General features: G+C 40.9%; 2 protein-coding genes across 4 annotated transcripts; both read left to right on the top strand.

The window, feature by feature from the left end:
- Nucleotides 1-6,164: 6,164 nt before the first annotated feature.
- On the top strand, nucleotides 6,165-17,265 carry LOC119651483 (caspase-1). 3 transcript variants are annotated; one of them, XM_038055095.1, is made up of 5 exons: nucleotides 6,165-6,284; nucleotides 7,391-7,497; nucleotides 7,871-8,167; nucleotides 8,237-8,412; nucleotides 16,765-17,265. In XM_038055095.1, exons 2-5 carry the CDS (start codon nucleotides 7,479-7,481, stop codon nucleotides 17,158-17,160), a joined length of 888 nt encoding a protein of 295 aa, XP_037911023.1. In that variant the 5' UTR covers nucleotides 6,165-6,284; nucleotides 7,391-7,478; the 3' UTR covers nucleotides 17,161-17,265. The 3 variants fall into 3 exon arrangements, with proteins under 3 accessions (XP_037911023.1, XP_037911022.1, XP_037911024.1); XM_038055094.1 differs by lacking the exon at nucleotides 6,165-6,284 and adding an exon at nucleotides 7,263-7,318; XM_038055096.1 differs by lacking the exons at nucleotides 6,165-6,284; nucleotides 7,391-7,497 and having other exon boundaries at nucleotides 7,800-8,167.
- A 46-nt stretch (nucleotides 17,266-17,311) lies between these two features.
- LOC119651485 lies at nucleotides 17,312-18,289 on the top strand. The gene is made up of 2 exons (XM_038055098.1): nucleotides 17,312-17,553; nucleotides 17,619-18,289. The coding sequence occupies exons 1-2, from the start codon at nucleotides 17,533-17,535 to the stop codon at nucleotides 18,066-18,068; spliced, it is 471 nt and encodes a 156-aa protein (XP_037911026.1). The 5' UTR covers nucleotides 17,312-17,532; the 3' UTR covers nucleotides 18,069-18,289.
- The last annotated feature ends 2,100 nt before the right edge of the window (nucleotides 18,290-20,389 follow it).

Below are 20,389 nucleotides of genomic sequence, written 5' to 3'. Positions count from 1 at the left end.
CAAATACCGACTGTTGTGCTGTTGATGATGATGATGATTTTAAAGCGGCAATTGCACTAATCATCGTCGTATCGATTTCTGCAAAACATTTATATACCTCATCGAAGACCATGGGTTGCTGTTGAAGAAATCACGAACTTAAACTTGCGACATTCTGACCTGTTATGGAATGGAAGTGTTGGACCATGCTCCTGCATGGAAGTTTCATAAGACTTGCGAGTTAATGACCTATGCAATGGAGACACCTGGGTGATTAAACTAACCAAAAAAAGTCAACAGGGAAATAAAGAGAATTCTTTGGGGCTCTTCTAATTTTCCTACAGAGTTCCCTTCATTTATTAAACATTCATTAAAGCTTTCCACTATGCCGAGAGCAAAAGCGTGAGATAAAAGCAGGATGTGATGTTCACGTCCATCATATATTTTACTAAAATTTATTAAATATCTAGTAAAGACGACAATGCAGATCTTCACCTTCGATAACGAAATACTTTCTTTAATTCCGTCGGACGAGATGTCATCGTCATAACGGGGCATTTCCTTGATATGGCGGCTCTTGTCGGAGAGAAGAAAGTATCAAACGATATCATACTCTCGGATCACAGGCGCAATGATTTCGTAATGGGCATGAATCCTGCTCCAACTATTCCATTCGGAAATCCGCGGAAGACAGAATGAGCGGCTTATCAAGTAGAACTGGGAGACGCATCGAATCCACACACAACAAGTATGAGAGAACCTCTTGAAGAGTGCTTTCGACTGAATACGCTACAGAAGGTTGAACAGGCTGAACTCCGATTTGCCAAAACAAAGAAGAACGGCAAGGGTACTCTTCAACTAAGCCCCAAAGAGTGATTCATCTATTGAGTTGGATCGGTACAAAGAGGCTCCGAAAGCTTTAAAGAAAGGCATAAGGTGGGCCCCATAAGTGCAAGTTTTCGGGCCGGTTGCATTATTATAGGGAAAATTTATATTCCTAGGTGCTCACCTTACTGAATTCAACATACTCCATGATATGGTTACCATTTACACTTTGGTGGGGTATAGCGCCATACGCGCCTTTGTTCGCGTTTCGTCGAAATGCGGTTCACCACTGTTATGCACCAAGTCCTCTTAGAGCGATCCACTTATCAGTCATTTTGGGAGAGTGGGTTCCACTGCTTGGCGTAGTCAGCAAAGGAATGGCATGTGCGCTTGCCAAGCTCTTCGTTTGAAATCGTATCAGGCCAGTGGCCAGGAATGCTTGCAACTTTCAAGTGACATATAGCAATACAGAAACTAGCGCAAAACAGTCTCAACTTGATCTTGTTCTTGAGATAAATGTATTCGCAGATTTTAGAGAAAGCAGCGAATGCCGATTTGGTGCTTTGAATGCCATTTCGGCGTAACCAGCGGCAGAAATGATGCTCAATAAATGTCACCCCCGCGTAGAACACGCCAAATAAACACCCTGGTCATGCTGTCGAAAGTCTTCTTGAAATCGATGAAGAGCAGGTGAAACGAAGATTTAAACTCCGCACCATGTCACAAAACAACTTGTAAGGTGCAGATGTGGTCAATTTAGGAGGATCCAGAGCGGAAATCAGCCAGCTGTTGATCATACTGATACATACATACAAATAACTCTCCAATTGTCGCACTCAAAACGGGTACCCATCTGTGAAATCTTAACGAATATCCCCTTCCACCGCTTTAACAAAAAATTTCCTTACAAGTGGAAGTAGCAGATCTGTAGGTGCCGCAATACATAACTCGTGGGGAGACCATCAAGACCAGCCAATCTACTCTCTTTAAACACATAGATGGACGAGATTATTTCTCTTCAGTTTGGAGGTCGGTATCCACATATTACGGTGAGCACCCACTTCATCCACAAGAGACGGAACTTCACCGAATGTGATACGGTTAAGAACCGTGGTAAAGTGTTCTTCTCAGTTCTTCGGCTGCTCATATGAGGAGCCGAGTGTTAATTTCCTCCACAGGAACATTGAAAGAAATGCGACCACATGTGAGTTCCTTCGTGTTGCGGTATACAGTTCTAAAATCATTGCGTTCTCCGACATCTTCCACTGCCCTGACCAACGATCAGCAAGATAGTTCTCCCACTGTCGAGAGACAGCAGTTGATGTTGAAATTGAGGGGTGGCAGCTCGTCGACCCTGCGAAAAATAAGGGGCGTACCACGTAAGCGAAGGCAAGCGACTATCACATGGTGATCCCTTTCGGGGCCGATATCGCTGCTTCTCTTTTTGCGCACATTCAGAAGACAACTCCTAAATCTACTGCTGATTGAAAAGTACTCAATCTGATTAGTATCGTGTGAATCAGGCTTTAGGCCCGAACAATATACCACCAATGACAAGACGAAGGAAGCTGCGGAAACTCACAAACCTCCCACCATTATCGTTACAATCGCCAAGATGTCTTTCACCATCACATATCCGAGCAGTATGCTGTAAGATCCCAGCTTGGCATTTAGATCACGCATCACGATCATAATTTCACTTTTGGGAAACCTTTCCAAAACTGCGTGCAATTGCTCGTAAGAAGCATTCTTCTCCACTATATCGGAAATCTTCGTTGGGACATAGCATTCTACAATTGTAATGCTCCTTAACGTGGACCCGAATCTTGCAATCAGAAGTTTGTCAGAAACCGGCTCACAGACCAGAAGAGCGCCTTGCAAACATTAGAAACAACCGGACACCAAATTCGTGCTACCACCTGAATTTCCAGTATACAAAAGCACATTGCCATTAGCGCGGCAAAGGGCGAAGTTCAGAGTCCACCAAATGTCAAATATCACCTTGGCATTTAGATCACTCATCACGATCATAATTTCACCTTTGAGAAGCCTGGCCGCCTGAGGGCACTCGATACCGTTGTCGAGGAGCGTGAGCACATTCCAAAAACTAATCAAGGCCCATAGGTCGTAGCGGTAAGGTCTGCCCCCATTCGGGGGTTTGTTAACGTTTCGGTAGCAGTAAAGTTTCGAAATTTTCAAGTTGCCCACAAATGTCTATCTCTTTTAGTAATCTTTTATAACAAGCAGGGAAGAGTTTGAGTGTATTCTTTAACCTATCCCGCACGGCTAAAAGGTGATGTCCAAAAAGGAAACAAAAAGCTTCAGACACATTGAGAGACATCGAAAATGCCTAATTCACTGGAATTTGTAACGCGACAAGACATCATGGAATAGAGAAAAATCCATATATTGATTCGGTTTCACATATCCACGCATTGGTTCGGACGAAATCAGGAAGAGATTCTCTCTCCTCTGTTATGGCTCCTGGTCATGGATATTTTGACTCCTGAAGAATATAAATGTCTTTGCATAGTATTTGCGATCAATCTAGCCATAATAATTGTCGGCAAATTTGCAGACGAACTATTTGACAGCTTGAATGCTACTCTACAGGTAATTCACAGTAGATGCCTCTATAACGGACTCACAATTAACACCAGGAAAACTGGAAGTGTTCACTAACAACGCTAGGTGGGGCAGCTACAGAGGTAGAAATCCAGCTGGTAGTCAAGTATTTAGAAGTACGTCTCGACTCCAAGGAAACGTGAAGGCAGCATATCCAGCAACAATATCGGAAATTCTGCAAATTGCTCAACGGATTCACTACATGCATACATCTATAATAAGAAGATTTTTTAATGTAGATACCTCGTCTGGTGGCCGAGACTGAACCTTGCTAACGCCTGGAAGCGGCTGTTGCAGAATCAAAGGCTCGGTTGCTTAAGTATTATTAGAGCAACGAGCCGAAGCTATCCTAAATCTGACCCTCATCAATTTCGAACTGAATCGGAAAACAATTAATGGAGCATATAGGCCTGCTACCATTGGTACGTGCAAAGTCGACAAATCATGCGGTCATGTGTGCATCTGAAAATTCCTCTGGGCTCATTAGATGATTCTTTTAAAAAACATACTCTGTCGTAATCACCAAAAAAGACCACGAGTCTTTTAAGATTACTTGGTAATCTTTACTGACGCCCTGAGGCATGGATCAGATTCAGAGATATGATCGGAAAATACGATAATAGAACTAGCCCGACCTCTCGGGAAGATGAAGACTAGGCGGGGATATATACCATTTTATTGGCAGTCGAAGAATATTTGCGACAAATATACTAAGGTCACTCCGCCCGTTAATACAGATAGGGAGAGTGCGATGACCCGTCAGACTGAGAACTTTGATTTTGTTAGTGTTTACCTTAAGTTCGGCTTGATTTGTCTCTCTTTTCAAGAACAAATAGATGACATCAGCGTAATCGAAATCAAGTCTTTGAGGTGTTCTTTGATGTCTTCCAGGATTACTTTAGTTATTATCTTTGCAATGGCAGGGAGGATGCAGGTCACCCTCCCATTGTCGCACTTAGAACGGGTGCCCTTCTTCAAAATCTTAACACTTAACTCCACTCTTTGGGAAAGGTTTCGGATGGCTAAAATTTCCGTACAAATGGAAATAGCAGATGTGCAGAATCTGCCGCTGCAACGATAAATTACTCTGCGGGAGACCGTCGAGCCCGGCAGCTTTACTCGATTTGAATGTATTGATGGCCGAAATGATTTCTATTTCATTTGGAGCAGCAGCCATATCCACATGTTACACTGACTCGCCATTTCATCCACAAGAGGCGGAATTCCAACAGATTTCAAACAGTTGAAAACCATTTTGAACTGTTTCATCCAGCTTTTCAGTTGTTCGTCATTGTGAGTAAGTGGCCAACCGTTGATGGTTGCGATTATTAGACGATAATCCCTTCCGAGCCGATGTTAGCGCCTCTCTTGTGACGCATATAAAGAAATATCCTAAATCTACTGCTGATTGAAATGTGATCAATCGAATTGCCCAGTGGCAAACTCTGTGCACGAATAATGTGCCATCAGTGACGGTACGGTTGCCAAGGCCGTGTTTCCCCTTCACATGTCTAAGAAAGGTGTTATCAGAACCCACCTTGGCATTTATATCACCCATCACCATCATAATGTCACATTTAGGCTTGAACTGTGTATTTACCCATAGAAAGCACCCTTCTCCACTATATCGGAAGACTCCGTTGGTGCATGGCACTGCACAATGCTAATCTTATAGTAAAAATATTGTTAGAAACTGTCTCCCAGGTCAAGAAAGCGCTCCCTATGGAAATCATCAGTAACAATCTGACACTGAATTCGCACCTGATACCATATGGTATACCAGACTACAAAAGTATATTGCCGCAAGATCATCTTACGTCGTTCAGGCCTAGAATGTCCAGCTTGTGACATTTGAATTCTTGTGAGCATTCTAGGGGTTGATACCGTTGTCGAGGAGCTTCTTCAGATTCCAGAAACCAATCGTAGGTCGATTCGATAGCTGACCGTGAGGTCAGTCCCTATCCGAGGCGTTGTTGAGGTTTCGGTAACAGTAAAGTTTCGAAATTTGTAGGTGACTAGCCTACAAATTTCTTTTAGTTGCCTTTCACGACAAGCAGCAAAGAGTGTGAGAGTATTTTAAAACTTCAACTCACAAGTGTACTTGGCTAGGAGAACTGTTACTGTGAAAATAATCCTAAGGAGCGCAACCTACACGGCACATGATACTAAAGTACGATTTGGAAAGAGGGGTTGTTAGTTTGGGCTGAAGTTTGCAGTATTCTGTTACCTATGTATTAATTTGCGACAAATATACCGAGGTCACTCCATTCGCATCTGTTCCGAAGTCGGGCAGCATTATCCCCACGAAAAAATAACAACACTATATCAAGCCCGTTCGTGTGGAATTGCCACCAACTGCTGCTGAAACTTGCAATGAACGGAAAATTCCCGATGCTGATACCAGGCCCTCAAACATCCCTGGTAATGAGGAAGCTGAAACTAACTCACCAAGGGTTTAGATCCACAGTAGTGAGACCAGAGCCAACATTTGGTATTCAACCATCCACTGTCAAAGATGCAAAGATTCTCGCCATATATTTAGCCAATGTGAGCAAAAGGAGGAGACCCCACCCTTCACGTGCACCGGCCCGAACTCCTCAGCTCTCAGAGGGAAATACCCCGGCAAATTTTTCTTCAACAAAGAATTTATGTATTCTTCGCCTCTGGAAGATGTTCTCAGATAAGACAATACAATTGAAGTTAATTTACTGCAGTCAGCCCACTCAGTTATGATGTGCATCTCGCCGAGTTTCAGTGGAGTTGAAATCGTTTAAATATTCTGTTTAAGATTTCGTGTTAATTTCAGTAATTTCAGTATTTCAGAAATATTAGTGAATTGTTTAAGATAAATTTTAGCAAGTGTTTCTTTTAGTTACGACATTAAGTTTACTTCGTTCGTACTCCTCCTAAGACAATCTTGAAAGAGGCTCCTTGAATTTCTGCAATTTTAGGATCTATGATGACCCACTTGCTTTTGGGAGAAGATAATGATAGATTTGTTTGCAAAAATGGCTGATAATTGCACATTATTAAGAAACCCACGCTCACAACAAAATCAAAACTTAATTCAGATGTGTTCATCTATGTTTTATTTAGATTGTTACGATACTACTACTGCATACTACAAAATACAATAATTTGCCTCAAGTTTTCGCGGTTAGTTATTAAATAGGTATCTCTCAAAAGTGACCGTGCTATTTTACACCTTCTCTAAAATTCCGTTCAGATAGTTATCTTAATTTTTAATTTGAAACAACAAACATAAGTTAGAAATAATCCAAGCAAGGTAATATTTGCGGAGAAAAAAGATGCCAAACATTTTAAAAAAATTAACGTCGAATGAAGATTTCCAACCCAATACAGCTCAAATTAGAACAAGTATCTAATTGTAACAAAGAAGCATTCTAAGATTTTCATTGTGGATACGATTGTAAACGTTTATCTACTTGTTTCTCTCTAAACTTGTTTATCTACGAATTGCACGCGATTAATAGAGAATCGATAAACCCATCGGGTAATCACCATCTTATCTACTTAGTCACCACCTATGAACAATTCAAACATTTTTTATGTGAACACAGTAAATGCAGTGTTTTGAGTTGTGAATCAGAAGCCCAAACATATGTAGAGTCAAGTGAATTTAATGGAAACAAACCCCATACATATGTAAACTGAGACAATTAGAGTATTTTGAGCTTTTCGCTGATTGAAGGCGGGAGAGAAAGATTGAAGTTGATTTTTCCTCAGCTTTTAAATACTCTAGACGATAGGGTAGTATCTTTTTGTTGAAGTTAATGATATTATGAGATAGATATAATGAGAACGAAGCGAGCTAGTCGTGAATAGTCCCTGTCATATGAATGTACATACATATAATTTCCACCGTACGGTCTGACCCTGAATTTCACATTTTTGGAGAAAGAAAAAAGAACTAATTTTCAGTTTTGTTAATGATTAACAGAAATTCCGTAAAACAGATAATCAGCATTGGAAATACAACAATTTGCTTGCAAAGCATTCGTGATAACAGCAACATAAGTGTTTCCCCAATGTGCCTGTCCATGAAATGTAAGTTAAATACTCTGTCTGTCTATAAAATGATTAAATTGTGAATCAGCAATGTGAATGCTATGAAAAAACCCCATTATCAGCACCCACCGATAAGCTTTCATTTTCACCCTAAATTCAAACATTTTTAAATACCCCGAAAAATATTAACAAGATACACTTAAATATTGTAGATTTCGTATCTATGCAATAAGCATTTCTATTAAGGGAATTTAAAAATAATAAATGCCCCCGCCGTTTCATATGCGCGTATATAAATAGATAAGATAAAGTTGACTTATCGAAAGCTTTTCCACTTGAAGGCTTAACTGAATCGAGCATGCAATATATGATTCAGTAGACTTTTACTTTACTAACAATATGGATTCAACAGACTTCGGTTTATTCAAAAAGAAAAAGAAAACACCTAAAGTGAAGGCTGACGCTGCTGACGGAGGAGGGAAAACCATAGTCATTCCACAACCGGCCGGCACTGATGAATACGATATCAACCACTCAAAGGCTGGTGTTGCGATCATTTTCAACCACAAACACATTAAAGGACAAGCCACGAGGAATGGAACTGAACAGGATCGAGACAGGCTGGAGAGCGCCTTGAAATTATATGGATTTGATGTTTCCGTCTATAATGACTTGACCTTTGACGAAGTCACAAACACGCTAGAAAAAGGTAAATGCACACCAATCAATTTCATAATTATTGTCAATTAACTGAAATCATTCTATTTTTCTGAAAAAGCTGCTCAACAAGATTATTCAAACGTGAATTGTTTGTGCATCACTCTCCTGTCCCACGGTCTACCAGGACAAGTTTTTGCGAGTGATACTTACTACCCGGTAGAGTTTCTATGGGATCGATTTCTAGGTGATAAGTGCCCAACACTTGTGGGAAAACCCAAACTTTTCTTTATACAGGTATTTATAATCATCTAAATTTTTAATAGTTTTTATCTTAAAAACATATGCCTATCAGCTGAGTTAACCGTATAGATTGAGCGGAAATATAAAAACATTCAAATTAATCAACTATTCATTGAGTTTTCTCAAGGTACATATTTAATGGCTAATACTAAACCTATCCCGATTTAGCTTCTTCAGCCAAACTTATATCATTTCTACAACTCCTTAGCCTTGTTTTAGATGGCACTGAAGTGCTTTGCTGTTCATTTTATTTCATGACATTATCTCTAGTGTTGGTAACCAAAACCCTATTAAAATTTTATGAAAACCAAAGCCCTATTAAAATCGGTTCACTGTCTGTTTGTCTGTCTGCCACGAGTACTTTTCTTAAAAACGGTTGCACCTATTGATATGAAATTTAGTGAGAAGATGGAACCTATGAACATCCACGGATGCACTGAGTAACAAGAAAAAGCTCGATTAATACTTGGCAAAGCCAGTATTAGTTAAGGCATTAGTTCTGAACTGAGAAACTACGGAGCCCAAAAAGCAAAACAAAATCTCGAAGCTGCCACTATACGGTATCTAAGATCCGAAATCCATCCCAATAAAATTAATAATAGTAGACTACTATAATTTTTAGTAATTGCAATAACATTGGCTAGAATACAAAGCATGATCCTAAAAAGTTTGGTGGAAGTCGACCTATTGCTAATAAATATATAATATGTCAAAGTTGTTGTTTCTGCGCAAATTTACTGCAATCTAAGATTTTTAATGTCAGTATAACGCCAAAGTGAATAATCTAAGATAATATATTCGTATAAATTACGAGGACAAATGTCCACTTAAATACTCTTATATAAGAAATACACAAAACCCTTCATACCTGAAGCATCCAGCTTCTGGTTTCCGAAAGTTGCTACTGTGCCAGGAGTTAGCAATGCGTGAGATTCTTACCACTAAACTTACCTTTCTCCGTCTATACATCCGTAGGGCCACAGTAAAGTATCACTTCGCAGATTAGGCTCTGATCTCGATCAAATCATGCACTGTCTGGGCTTGGTACTGTTACTAGAGCGTGGTATATGTTGTGCTCCAATTTTCTTCTGACCTCAGCATCTCCTCAACGGGATCATGGGGTCCGAATAGAGAGCGCCCTTCCATCTCCGTCTTTCATCCACCAATTTCGGACACTCGGGTCTGCGTGGGCAGTTGGAAATTCGTTGAACCCGATTTCCTATGCCATTTATGTCCCTTAAGAAACTGTGTCAAAGAGTAATTCAATCCGTGTTTTTGCTCAGTTCATTTCTCAATACACGGGAGTAGTGTTGGGTCCCATCGTCTTTTCCGGAATAATCATACCGTTGGTGCTATCTCCTGTACAGCTCCTTCCTAGTGGCTTTTCGAAAGGTAGAGACACTGCGCTTTATTCGCTAGAAGATCCATTGCTGCGATGATGCAAACTACCTCATTCAATACTATCCTATCTGCGCTACACACCCTGAGCGCAATTGTACGGTATTCCGAACTCATCCTCATCCAGTTCACAGTGGTGTGTCAAGAATTCACCACCTTGCTATAAGCACCCTGCAGCAATAGTTTGACTCCCCGTATAAAGCATCAATGAAAGCAAGACAAAATATATGGTGGCAACGTTAGCACAGAAAACCAACCAACCAACAACATCAAACCGCACTGGTCAAACGGGAAGAATAAAGATAGGCGAATACAACTTTGAGACTCCTTCTCCTATCTAGGGTCGAAAATCACAACCGATAACAACTACGATGATGAAATCCGCGCACGGTTGTTGTCAGCCAACAGAGCCTATTTCAGCTTACAAAAACTGTTCCGCTCGAAACGTCTCACCATAGGGTCAATGCTCTTACTGTACAAGACTATGATCTTGCCAGTCCACATGTATTCCTCGGAAGCTTGGGTTCTTAGCAAGAAAAATTGGGGACCCTTGGCCGCGTTCGAGAGAAGAATCTTCCGAAGAATTTTTGGCACCCTACATGAGGATGGACGATTCCGTAGCCTACACAATAACGAAATCTATGAGCGATACCATGACCGTCCGGTTGTGGATAAAATCCGGCTCAATAGGTTACGGTGGGCGGGTCACTTGATCCGTATGGATGAGGATGATCCAGCCCGGAAAGTCTATAAGGGCAATATCTATGGTAGAAAAAGAAGACGAGGCAGACCCTGCCTGAAATGGAACGATGGCGTAGGTCGGGAAGCCAGACAGCTTTTAGGGATATCAAATTAGTGGACCTCCCCGCAAAACCGGGATGTCTGGAGTTCTTTATTAAGGCAGGCCTAGACCGGATACCGGTTGTTGCGCCGTTGATGATGATGATAAAGCATAATTGCCAGAGATGATCTAGCTTTGCTATCTCTCCCATACGTAGTCCAAATGCCCCTTGAAGCCCAATTTGATATCGATCATTACCTCCAGATATCTATTAATCAATTTTGGAACGACCGCGTGATTACCAGCCCGGGTTTTGACAGTATTGTTTTGCTTGCGATTGTTATATTGAACCGTTTTCGTACTTTTGTCCGCCAGGCCCAGTTTAACCATTTATAACTATGATTGGCGACAATCCAATTGCTACAATACAGTGCGAAATCTCAGTAGTGGAGTTTGTTATTGTGCTGGCCAGGAAAGTAGAATATATACCGCATAACAAAGAAGCTTGCAAATCTTTCATCGCTCCAGTGAGCAACATCAACGGTTGACTCCTTACTCACAATGACGGACAACTGAAAAGCTGGAAGAAACAGTTCAAAACGGTTTTTAACTGTTTCAAATCCGGTTAAATTCCGCGTCTTGAGGATGAAATGGCGAGTCAGCGTAACATGCGGATATGACCGCTGCTCCAAATGAAAGAGAAATCATTTCAGTCATCAATACATTCAAACCGAGTAAAGCCGCCGCACTCGACAGTCTCCCGCAGAGTAATTTATCGTTGCAGCGGCAGATTCTACACATCTGCTATTTCCATTTGTATGGAAATCCTAGGCGTCCGAAATCTTTCCCAAAGAGTGGAGAAGGTGATTTTTGTGAAGATTTCGAAGAAGGGTACTCGTTTTAAGTGCGACAATGGGAGCATGCTCCCTGTCGTTGCAAACATAATAACTAAAGTAATCCTGGAACACATCAGGGAACACCTCAAAAACTTGATCTCAATTACACTGATGTCATCTATTGGCGCTCTTGGAAAGAGAGACAAGTCGAGCAGGACTTAGGATAAACACCAACAAAATCAAAGTTCTCAGTCTGACGGGTCATCGCCATTTCCTCATCTGTATTATCGGGCAAATGCGATGCCCTAAGAAACGTGGTTTCTGCAGACGGTGGCACCAAACTTAATGAACACGATGACAAAAGTCAAAAGTAGCATGTATAGGTCACACATCGAGGAGGGGCAACAATTCCATTGCTACCCCATGGAAACCCACTCTTTCAAGGCTCTGAATAGTAGAGGAAGGGTACAAGTTTCTCGGCAAGTCCTGGAAAGATTTGCCTACATATATATTGACATCCTTAAATAGCAGCAAATCATATTACCGAAGCATCCATTTTTAAATCTAGGTTCCTTTTCAAGCTTTCTCATTGGTCCGAATAAATTTGGTTACCCAATGTTGAAATATTTTATTCACTATGAAAGTGGATTCATTTTATCTGGTTATCTCCCACTAGTAAAGATTAAATGATATCTATCATCATCATCAACGGTGCAACAGCCCGTATGCGGTCTAGGCCTGCCTTAGTAAGGAACTCCAGGCATCCCTGTTTTCCGCCGAGATCCCCCAATTTAATATCCCTAAACACTGTACGGCGTCCTTCATCTGAGGCGGGGTGCCACGTCTTTTTTTTCTACCATAGATACACTTATATATAGCATGCATAGCCCTTTTTACATTGCAATCATCCTCACGCATATGGATTAGGTGACCCGCCAACGTCAACCTATTTAATCGAACTTTATTCACAACACAGTGGAATTTGTATCGTGATTTGACGTCGGATACCAGTCAACTCAGCTGTGAATGAGTACCTGAGTCAAATCAGGGTAATAATCTCGGGCGAGCGCAATGCTGACCACACTGCTCCTAGTGTACCATTACGGTCTTGAATGAAGTGCTCTAACACACTTCAAGGCCCTGATCCAACATGGATTGTTGCGCCAACGATTATTATTATTATTATTCACAACCAGACGGTCTTCGACGACGCGATGGTTGGGGGGTTCAGATCGCAGTCGTTATGAATGTCATCTTGTGTTTGTCTTGCTGCTGTGAACTTATCATTTGCACAGCGTGTTATCATAAGTGTGATGATAGTAAAACTGAAGCACAGTATGTTTGTGTCGATGTCCTATACTCCACTAGGGAGTGAACAGGAAACACTAAACGGTCGTCGTTATATAAGCTACGAAATCGTCTATCCTCCTGTAGGGGGTCAAAATACGTCGGATTCTTTTGTCGAACGCATCTTAGACTTCGCAAAATTGTATGCTAAGAACTAAGCCTCCGAGGAATGCATGAGGCCTAAGAATAACAATGTCCTTCATTGTTTTATGCAAAAACTTTGACCCTATGGTGAGAAATTCTAAGCGTTGGCTGACAACAAAGGTGCACAGATTTGGTCATCACAGATTTGGTCATCTATTTTCCTATCTTTATTGTTCTCAATTAATGAGTGCTACTTGGTATTGTGGTGTCTTTCGTTTTTGGTGGTGACGTTTTCACCATATATTTCCTCTTGTCTTGATTAATTTGAGGCCCGAGATCCCGCACTGCTTTCTCAATCTCCTACCATCGTTGCAAAGCTGATCGAATCGAATGGAGGCAGTTCATTTCGGGAAGTCAATATTAAATAATGATATTCCTCGAAAGGCCTCTTTGACGGCATCTAATTTCAAATTTCCAATGCTGCATAGAGAGGGCAGAAGGATATATCCGCTTATGACATCCACTGGTATGAATGCTGAGCCTGCACTCAGTATAAACCAGGACCGCTGTGCTTGCATGGCGGGGCTCTGATTGTGGTCCCTAAATCAATCCGCGCCCGAAGAGGACCTGCCTACATGGCAGGTACTCATGTTAAACCCCCCAGGACTTTCATGTATATATATACAGGTGCTCAGAGGTGGCGGTGAGGAAGACGGGGCGGCAACCCTGTCGGCCAAACCAAAACCAAGTGGCCGAGGAGAACCTCCATAGTGGTGGCACCGGAAGACGCTGTACTCACTTTGGCTTGCTGGCCGTGATGCAGTAGGCAAATACTCCAAAGGCCTAATTAGGGCGATCAGACCCGAGCCTGCATGGGGACTCATTTTTAGTGGCAAATTGGTCAGGAAACCTTACCAGGGGTATACTGGTACGATGAGAACCGGGATAGCCCCTGGACTTACATACTTCAGGGGAATTCCTGTCGTATGTGCATTCACCTCGGTTGTTTGCGGTTGGCCCCCTAGTGGGAGCTTCGGGTCTCAGCTTGGTGCTGCATTTCAACGAGGGTGCCGTATTCCTTAGTTTGGTAGAGATTGTGGTCACAAAATCAATTCGTGTCTTAAGAAGACCGTAAGATTAAGTCCGCGAGAAAGGTGCTCACATTAAACCCCCTAGGACTCTCGTGTATATATGTACATTGTTTGTAAATTTTCCGGATTAGTTTTGAAAATACTATTTAGAAAAAAGGATTAAGCAAACAATAATTGAAGAGCGAAAAGTTATTGTTAAACTTGTTTGTGAAGGAAAAACTTATCGCGAAGTTGGTAGAATCGCCGGGAGATCATTTTCTTCGGTAAAAACGATTATATACAAATGGGAAAATTACGTGAAGTTTGATAAACAGACCTGGTAGGGTGCAAAAAGGGATACTAACGCCTCTCGATGAATGGTATATTCAACAGAAAATCAATAAAGAACCAAAAAATTCTCTACACAACCTACGTGCTGAAGCCTCTGTAATGAACTCCAAACCTATTTCTAAGGAAACGATACGAAGAACGCTCCGGAATCACGACTTTAATGGAAAAATTTCTCGTAGAAAGCCATTCATTTCTAAAGTTAATAGGAAGAAGGAACTCGAATTTGCTAAAAAATAAAAATGCAATTTGGAGTAATGAAAGTAAATTTAATGTATTTGCCTCTGATAAGAAGCAAATAGTTTGGAGAAAAGCTAATACAGCCCTGAACAGTAAAAATTTATCAGCAACAGTAAAGCACGGCGGCGTAATTATAATTTAGGGGTGTATGGCTGCTAATGGAGTCGGAAATTTGGAAGTTGTCGATGGAATTATGGAGCAGTATAAATACTTAGATATATTGAAACACAATTTGAACCGTGGTGCATTGAATCTCCAGGACGTGTATTGGTTCCAACAAGACAACGATCTCAAGCATACGGCGCACAACGTTAAGCTCTGATTGCTGTACAACACCCCGAAACAACTCAAAACTCCCTACGTTCACTGAATTTTAATCCAATTGAATATTTGTGGTAATTTTTGGAAAAAAAACTATCCGCAAAGTATCTATCACTGACAAAAATATGTTAAACAAGTCGGGAAACCGGAAGCTGGACGCTTCAGGTATGAAAGGTTTTGTGTGTTGCTTATATAAAGAACTTTGAGTATGCATTTGCCTCATTAGTAAGTAGCCCGTAATATATGCATTATTTTGTGGGTGATATTGACATTCATAGTCTTGGATTTGCGAAGAAGCGACAACTTTGACCTATTATAACTTTGTTAGTAATAGTGAAATTGCCACTAAACTTGATAGGATCATGCTCCATGTTATAGCCTATATTACTGCAATTCGTGGTGCTTGGGTGAACTTAAGGGGGTTCTGCAGCCAACTACTAAAAACTATAGTAATTTACTATTATTTACTTTATTGAAAGGATATCGGTATGAAGGGTATTTCGGAACCTAAGCACCATATAGTGGCAGCCTCTTGATTTTTTCAGATTTTTCGGACACGTGCTTTGTTGCTCACAGCACCCAAAACCATAACAGTGGTTGAAAACTTCGTACGCATGACAACAGGAACTTCTGTAGGATAGTAACAAAGCCATCTATCATTTCTGGGGTTGGTCTTTCGGATTTTATTTTTCGTTAGAAAAAAAAAACCATAACATCTCAGATGCATCAGGATGTTTAGGTTTGTTTAGGAGGCGTTTCGATCGGATAACTCGCTGTTCTCGTATTTGCTCCAACATAAACTATCTCCAGCGCATAACATAAAATTTATATCGGAGATCTTCATGGACAACTCAACGGGTAAGACCGTCAGAAACATTAAGGTCCCCTGCAAGGGCCTGATTGATTCTGAAGGGTCCTCTTCGATGATCGCTTGCGCTTGTTGAATAAATTCTGTAGATCGGACAGAGTCAGAACATTCCTCGTGTTTTTTGTACTTTGCAACAAATTGTGAATTGCCAGCTGATGCTTCCAACGCATTTAAGAACATTAAAGATCTATAAATCGGTGTCATTTGCCCATATAGCGACGATGCCTGTCTCTTCATTTCTTGAGTTAAACTGTGGTCCTCCATGTCACGTGATACTGACATTCAAAGTCTTGAAATTGCACAGAAGGGCCAACTTGACCTATTATAACTTTGTTAGTAATAGTGCGATTTCCACCAAACTTGGTATATTTTTTAGCGTATATGCTAAAAAATTTGGTGATTCTAGGATAAACTTAAGGGGGATTTTATAGCCAATTACTATGGATTAGAGTAATGTACTATTATTAACTTTACTTTAACAGATATCGGTATAAAGGGTATTTCGGAGCCTAGGCACCATTTGGTGGCAGCCTCCTGATTTTTTTTCTGATTTTAGTGGCCTCGGAAAGCACTAATCGATACCTTTCATTTGATACTCCACATGATTATATTTGGTGAAAAAAATTTACACTCCCCTTTTGCATGTATATGAACCCCCCTTAAATTCAACGTAAAAAGATGTAACTCACTGTATGCGTGACCGTCCATAATTCCCACCTTTCCACCAAATTTGGTGCTAATCGCTATAACCGTTTCCGAGACGTATGACGAACAGGTAAACAGACAGACAGCCAGTAAATCGATTTTAATAAGGTTTTGTTTTAAAAAAAACCTTAAAAACGTAATCCTTCAAGAATGGCAAAATATCGCGTCTAATATACGGAGAAGTTAGTCGAAAGTATGCCCAGAGAATTGCAAGCCGTGATAGATGCTCGACGATACCCAACCAAGTACTAAAAGGACAACGAGACTGAAATATGCATGTTTTGAATGCTTTTTAAACTAATTGAGAGATTCTAAGCTCAATCTCACTAATCTCTATTTCATCCACAGGCATGTCGTGGCACAAATCTTGATGCCGGTGTCAACATCATGTTCAGATCGATGCCTACGGAGACAGCCCAATTAACCTACACCATACCATCTAAAGCAGATTTACTTATAATGTATTCCACGTACGAAGGAGACTACTCCTGGAGGAACTCAACGAACGGTTCATGGTTCATACAGAGCCTATGCCTCGAGTTGGAAGCAGCAGCACAAGAGGATGACGTAGAATTGATCTATCTTCTAACGTCGGTGGCAAGGCGCGTGGCTTATGACTATCAATCGAACGTTCCCAACGATCAATCCATGAATGAAATGAAGCAAATGCCTACCTATATGTCTACTCTGACGAAAGTTTTCTACTTGAAGAAGAAGCCGGACGAGGACGAGGAAGAAGACTAAGAAGACTAAGAGCGTGAATGGAACAAACGATTTGGGAAATTAATGGCTCATTAAGAAAGACAATGTGTTTAAGCAATAGAAATAAAGCAAATTTGCAAGAGTTTAGATGTTTATTGAGTTTCATTCCATGGGACTGCTCACCTCTGCGTTTCGCACTTCACGCGCTTTCTTCAGCTCTGTAAACATCTGAGGATCGAAGATGCATTACTGGTGTCAGTGAAAGTGAGTGGCAAGGCCGTTGAACAAGCAAAGCCACTTATTTCGTGTATACGGGTGTCTTCAAATTCACTGAACCATGACTGGAGCTGTGTTTATAAAGTTAGTCATTTGCATGTCCAAACTAAAGTCTCTTGTGTACCTTCAAACAGTGAAATGTGGTTCAGTTGCTCCATAGTAAGTCAAGTCAGTCGCGAATTAAATTTTGTCAAGTTAATTAACTTCGAATTGGATTCCTCTAGATATTTGTGGCAGCTTTCTGCACCTTTGTTGATTCCATCATTGTGCCTTCTCCCAAGAGCGCGAAGCTTTTCATCCACGGGGACACCCTCTACCAGTTGTTCGTAACGAAAGTCGACCAGGAGGACGTTATCAAAATTTCGCCTCTTTTCAAAATACCAAACTGTGCAGAACCAGCATCCATTAAACCAGTCAAAGAGCATCAAAACGAAAACATTGACGAGGAGTTGCAGTCAAGTGGAAATATTAATCGAAAGTGGAAACCATTGATCAAACCTCCAGATCCAATCACCCAGATAAGATTATCGCGATATGGCAAATATCTTGGCTACCCAAGGTTCTACGGACTCAGTGGAGCTTATGGGTTTTATCATTATAATGCCGGGAATGATGTTAATAACAATTTGCCAAGAGGTGGATATAAATTTGAAGCTGACATCGATAGCAAATAATTTGTAATGTTAGAGATTCAGATTAGTTAAATCTATCTATATTCATGTTTCTTCGATAAGCCAGTGGAATTGGTTAATAAATGATTAGTCGCTTATAAGTGAATGAAAGCTGTTCGAAGTTTTCTAATTTAAAGTTTCAGTTTTGAAGACAAATTTATTTAATAATATTTGTTTGCTTACATTCGCTAATGTTGCATGAATGCACAAATTGTACGCGAAATAAATACGTATGTAGAAAATGTGAGTTTTCCTTTGAGAAATAAGCCTCTAGCCAATTACATCAGGCTATCGTCATGGCAGATAATAAATTGTCTCCTATGAAGTTGAAACCAAAGAATGGGATCCCATGTCGAATGGAGGACACATAAAAAATTTGTTGTCGCCGGACAGTGTCATCAAAGCCTCCAACAAATGGTTGACTTATGGTAAACTATTTTACGAGAAGCTTTCCTCACTTCAACTTAGCATACTTCGCTCCCAGCAAAGAATTATAAATGGTACATCTTTCACTCCGCAATCACAAACTCTCGTTGTAGGTTATGCAATTGTGAAGAGGAGACCATCCAGCACATAATATCTACATGCAGGATGATGAGCAATAGAGAGTATACCAGCCATCATAACTCCGTCTGCAAGGTTCCTTGCGTTGAAATATACCATGTGGCAAACTACCACCCTTGTTACAAGTATACTCCGCAAAAGATCTTGGAAAGTGAAGTTGATCACATATGCGCACATCAACTCTGTAAAGCGGGTCTTTGGATGTTACCGTTCCAGTTGGGCAGGAAACGGGTACGTCGGTTTCTTGTTATATTGTTTATATAAATGTGTAGGTACATAGACATAGAACGTGTATCAAATTGGCAAATATCTCATCAGGCGCGTCCCTTCGTATGGATAAGGGCCGCTCCACATAGGGGTATTTTACCGATCTAGCCGGCCAAACATCGATTTCTGAAAATTCATTGGTTATTATCGTTGTCAAATAGATAGAGAACAATAGGTAGCGATTACCAGTTCTTTATCGGCTGCACCCGCGCTCTGGTTTTTGTCAGTACTTCATCATCTCTTCTTGGCTTTCTAGGTATGACAAGTTCATATCAAAAGTAAATATTTCTGTGAGTAGTTCGTTTGACTATATTGTTATGGATTTAGATACTTATATGAGAATCGTGGAACCAAGTTAAAGACACGATTCACAAGGCGGTCTATGCATTCCTCCCACCAAGCAAGGTAAGCGGATCATCAACCGAGATACATGGTTTTGGAATGACGATATTGAAATTTTCTCGACGATAAAACGCTGGCCAATCAACAAATTTATAAAAACCCCAACCAGGGAGCAAAGAAACGATCGCTGTCACCCGATCGGTCCATTACAAAAGATTACGATAAGCTCGGGACGATGAGGGAGATCTGTATCGATTTGTCAACAGCCGACACCAACAACATACAGGATATCGAACACTGCTGTTGCGTTAATGGCATGGATGGTACTTTACTTACCAAACGACGAGCCGCGACAGATAGGTGGCGAGAATATTTCGAGCAGATTTCAACTGAAGAATTTGTCCTTCACTTCCACAAGAATCGCCGACATTTGTTTCAATTCCACCTGTCAGCGAGGAAGCAACAAAACGAATGAGATCGGGAAAAGCAACAGGACTTGACGACATCGCATCTGAGCACTGGAAGACGAAGATCTGGGACCCAACACTGTGGCACAGTGAATTCTTTAATCGGGTTATTTTGGAAGGAACGCCATTTGATTGGCAAAAAAAGACCACAGTTCCAATATGGAGAAAGAGAGGTAATTCAGCAAAATATTCAAATTACCGTCCGATCCAGGCGCTCTCTCATACCATGAGAATTTTTCAACGCACACTTCAAATAACCGCGAATTAGGAGGGGTTTGTCAAGCGTTTGCCCGTGTGCTACACGAACACATGTAGTATGCTCTGCAATAAGTCCTTGTACCAGAAGAACTTATGCGCTGAGTTCAATTGCTCTACCACGATCCGGAAAGTCATGTTCGAAGTGTGGCGGGTGTTTATAAACCTCTTCGTGTCTTTGTCGGAGTTCATCAAGGAAGCACCCTCCCACCACTCATCTTTGATATAGTTATGAAAACTGTTACACGTGACATCTAACGCCCTATACACTGCTTTATACAGTTGATATTTTCTTAGAGTCTAATATCAAAAATGATTTCAAGTAAATTGTCCAAAAATACGCATATGCAATACGTCCCAAATTGAATCTGAACAGAATTTTTGTCGACCAATCCTAATGAAACAGGCACTATCAGTTGCAGTGACCTG

Source organism: Hermetia illucens, chromosome 3, assembly GCF_905115235.1.
Source record: "Hermetia illucens chromosome 3, iHerIll2.2.curated.20191125, whole genome shotgun sequence".
NCBI classification, from domain to species: Eukaryota; Metazoa; Arthropoda; class Insecta; order Diptera; family Stratiomyidae; genus Hermetia; species Hermetia illucens.
The sequence above is the reverse complement of the archived record's forward strand: the minus strand, read 5'-3'. Positions and strand labels throughout refer to the sequence as shown.

Excerpts from the sequence above, each read along its gene's own strand:
- LOC119651483 (XM_038055094.1), top strand. The coding sequence starts at position 7,290 with ATGTACATACATATAATTTCCACCGTACG. Across the intron at positions 7,498-7,870 it reads AATGTGCCTGTCCATGAAAT|ACTTCGGTTTATTCAAAAAG; the intron begins GTAAGTTAAATA and ends TGGATTCAACAG. Across the intron at positions 8,413-16,764 it reads CCAAACTTTTCTTTATACAG|GCATGTCGTGGCACAAATCT; the intron begins GTATTTATAATC and ends TTTCATCCACAG.
- LOC119651485 (XM_038055098.1), top strand. The coding sequence starts at position 17,533 with ATGTGGTTCAGTTGCTCCATA. Across the intron at positions 17,554-17,618 it reads TGTGGTTCAGTTGCTCCATA|ATATTTGTGGCAGCTTTCTG; the intron begins GTAAGTCAAGTC and ends GGATTCCTCTAG.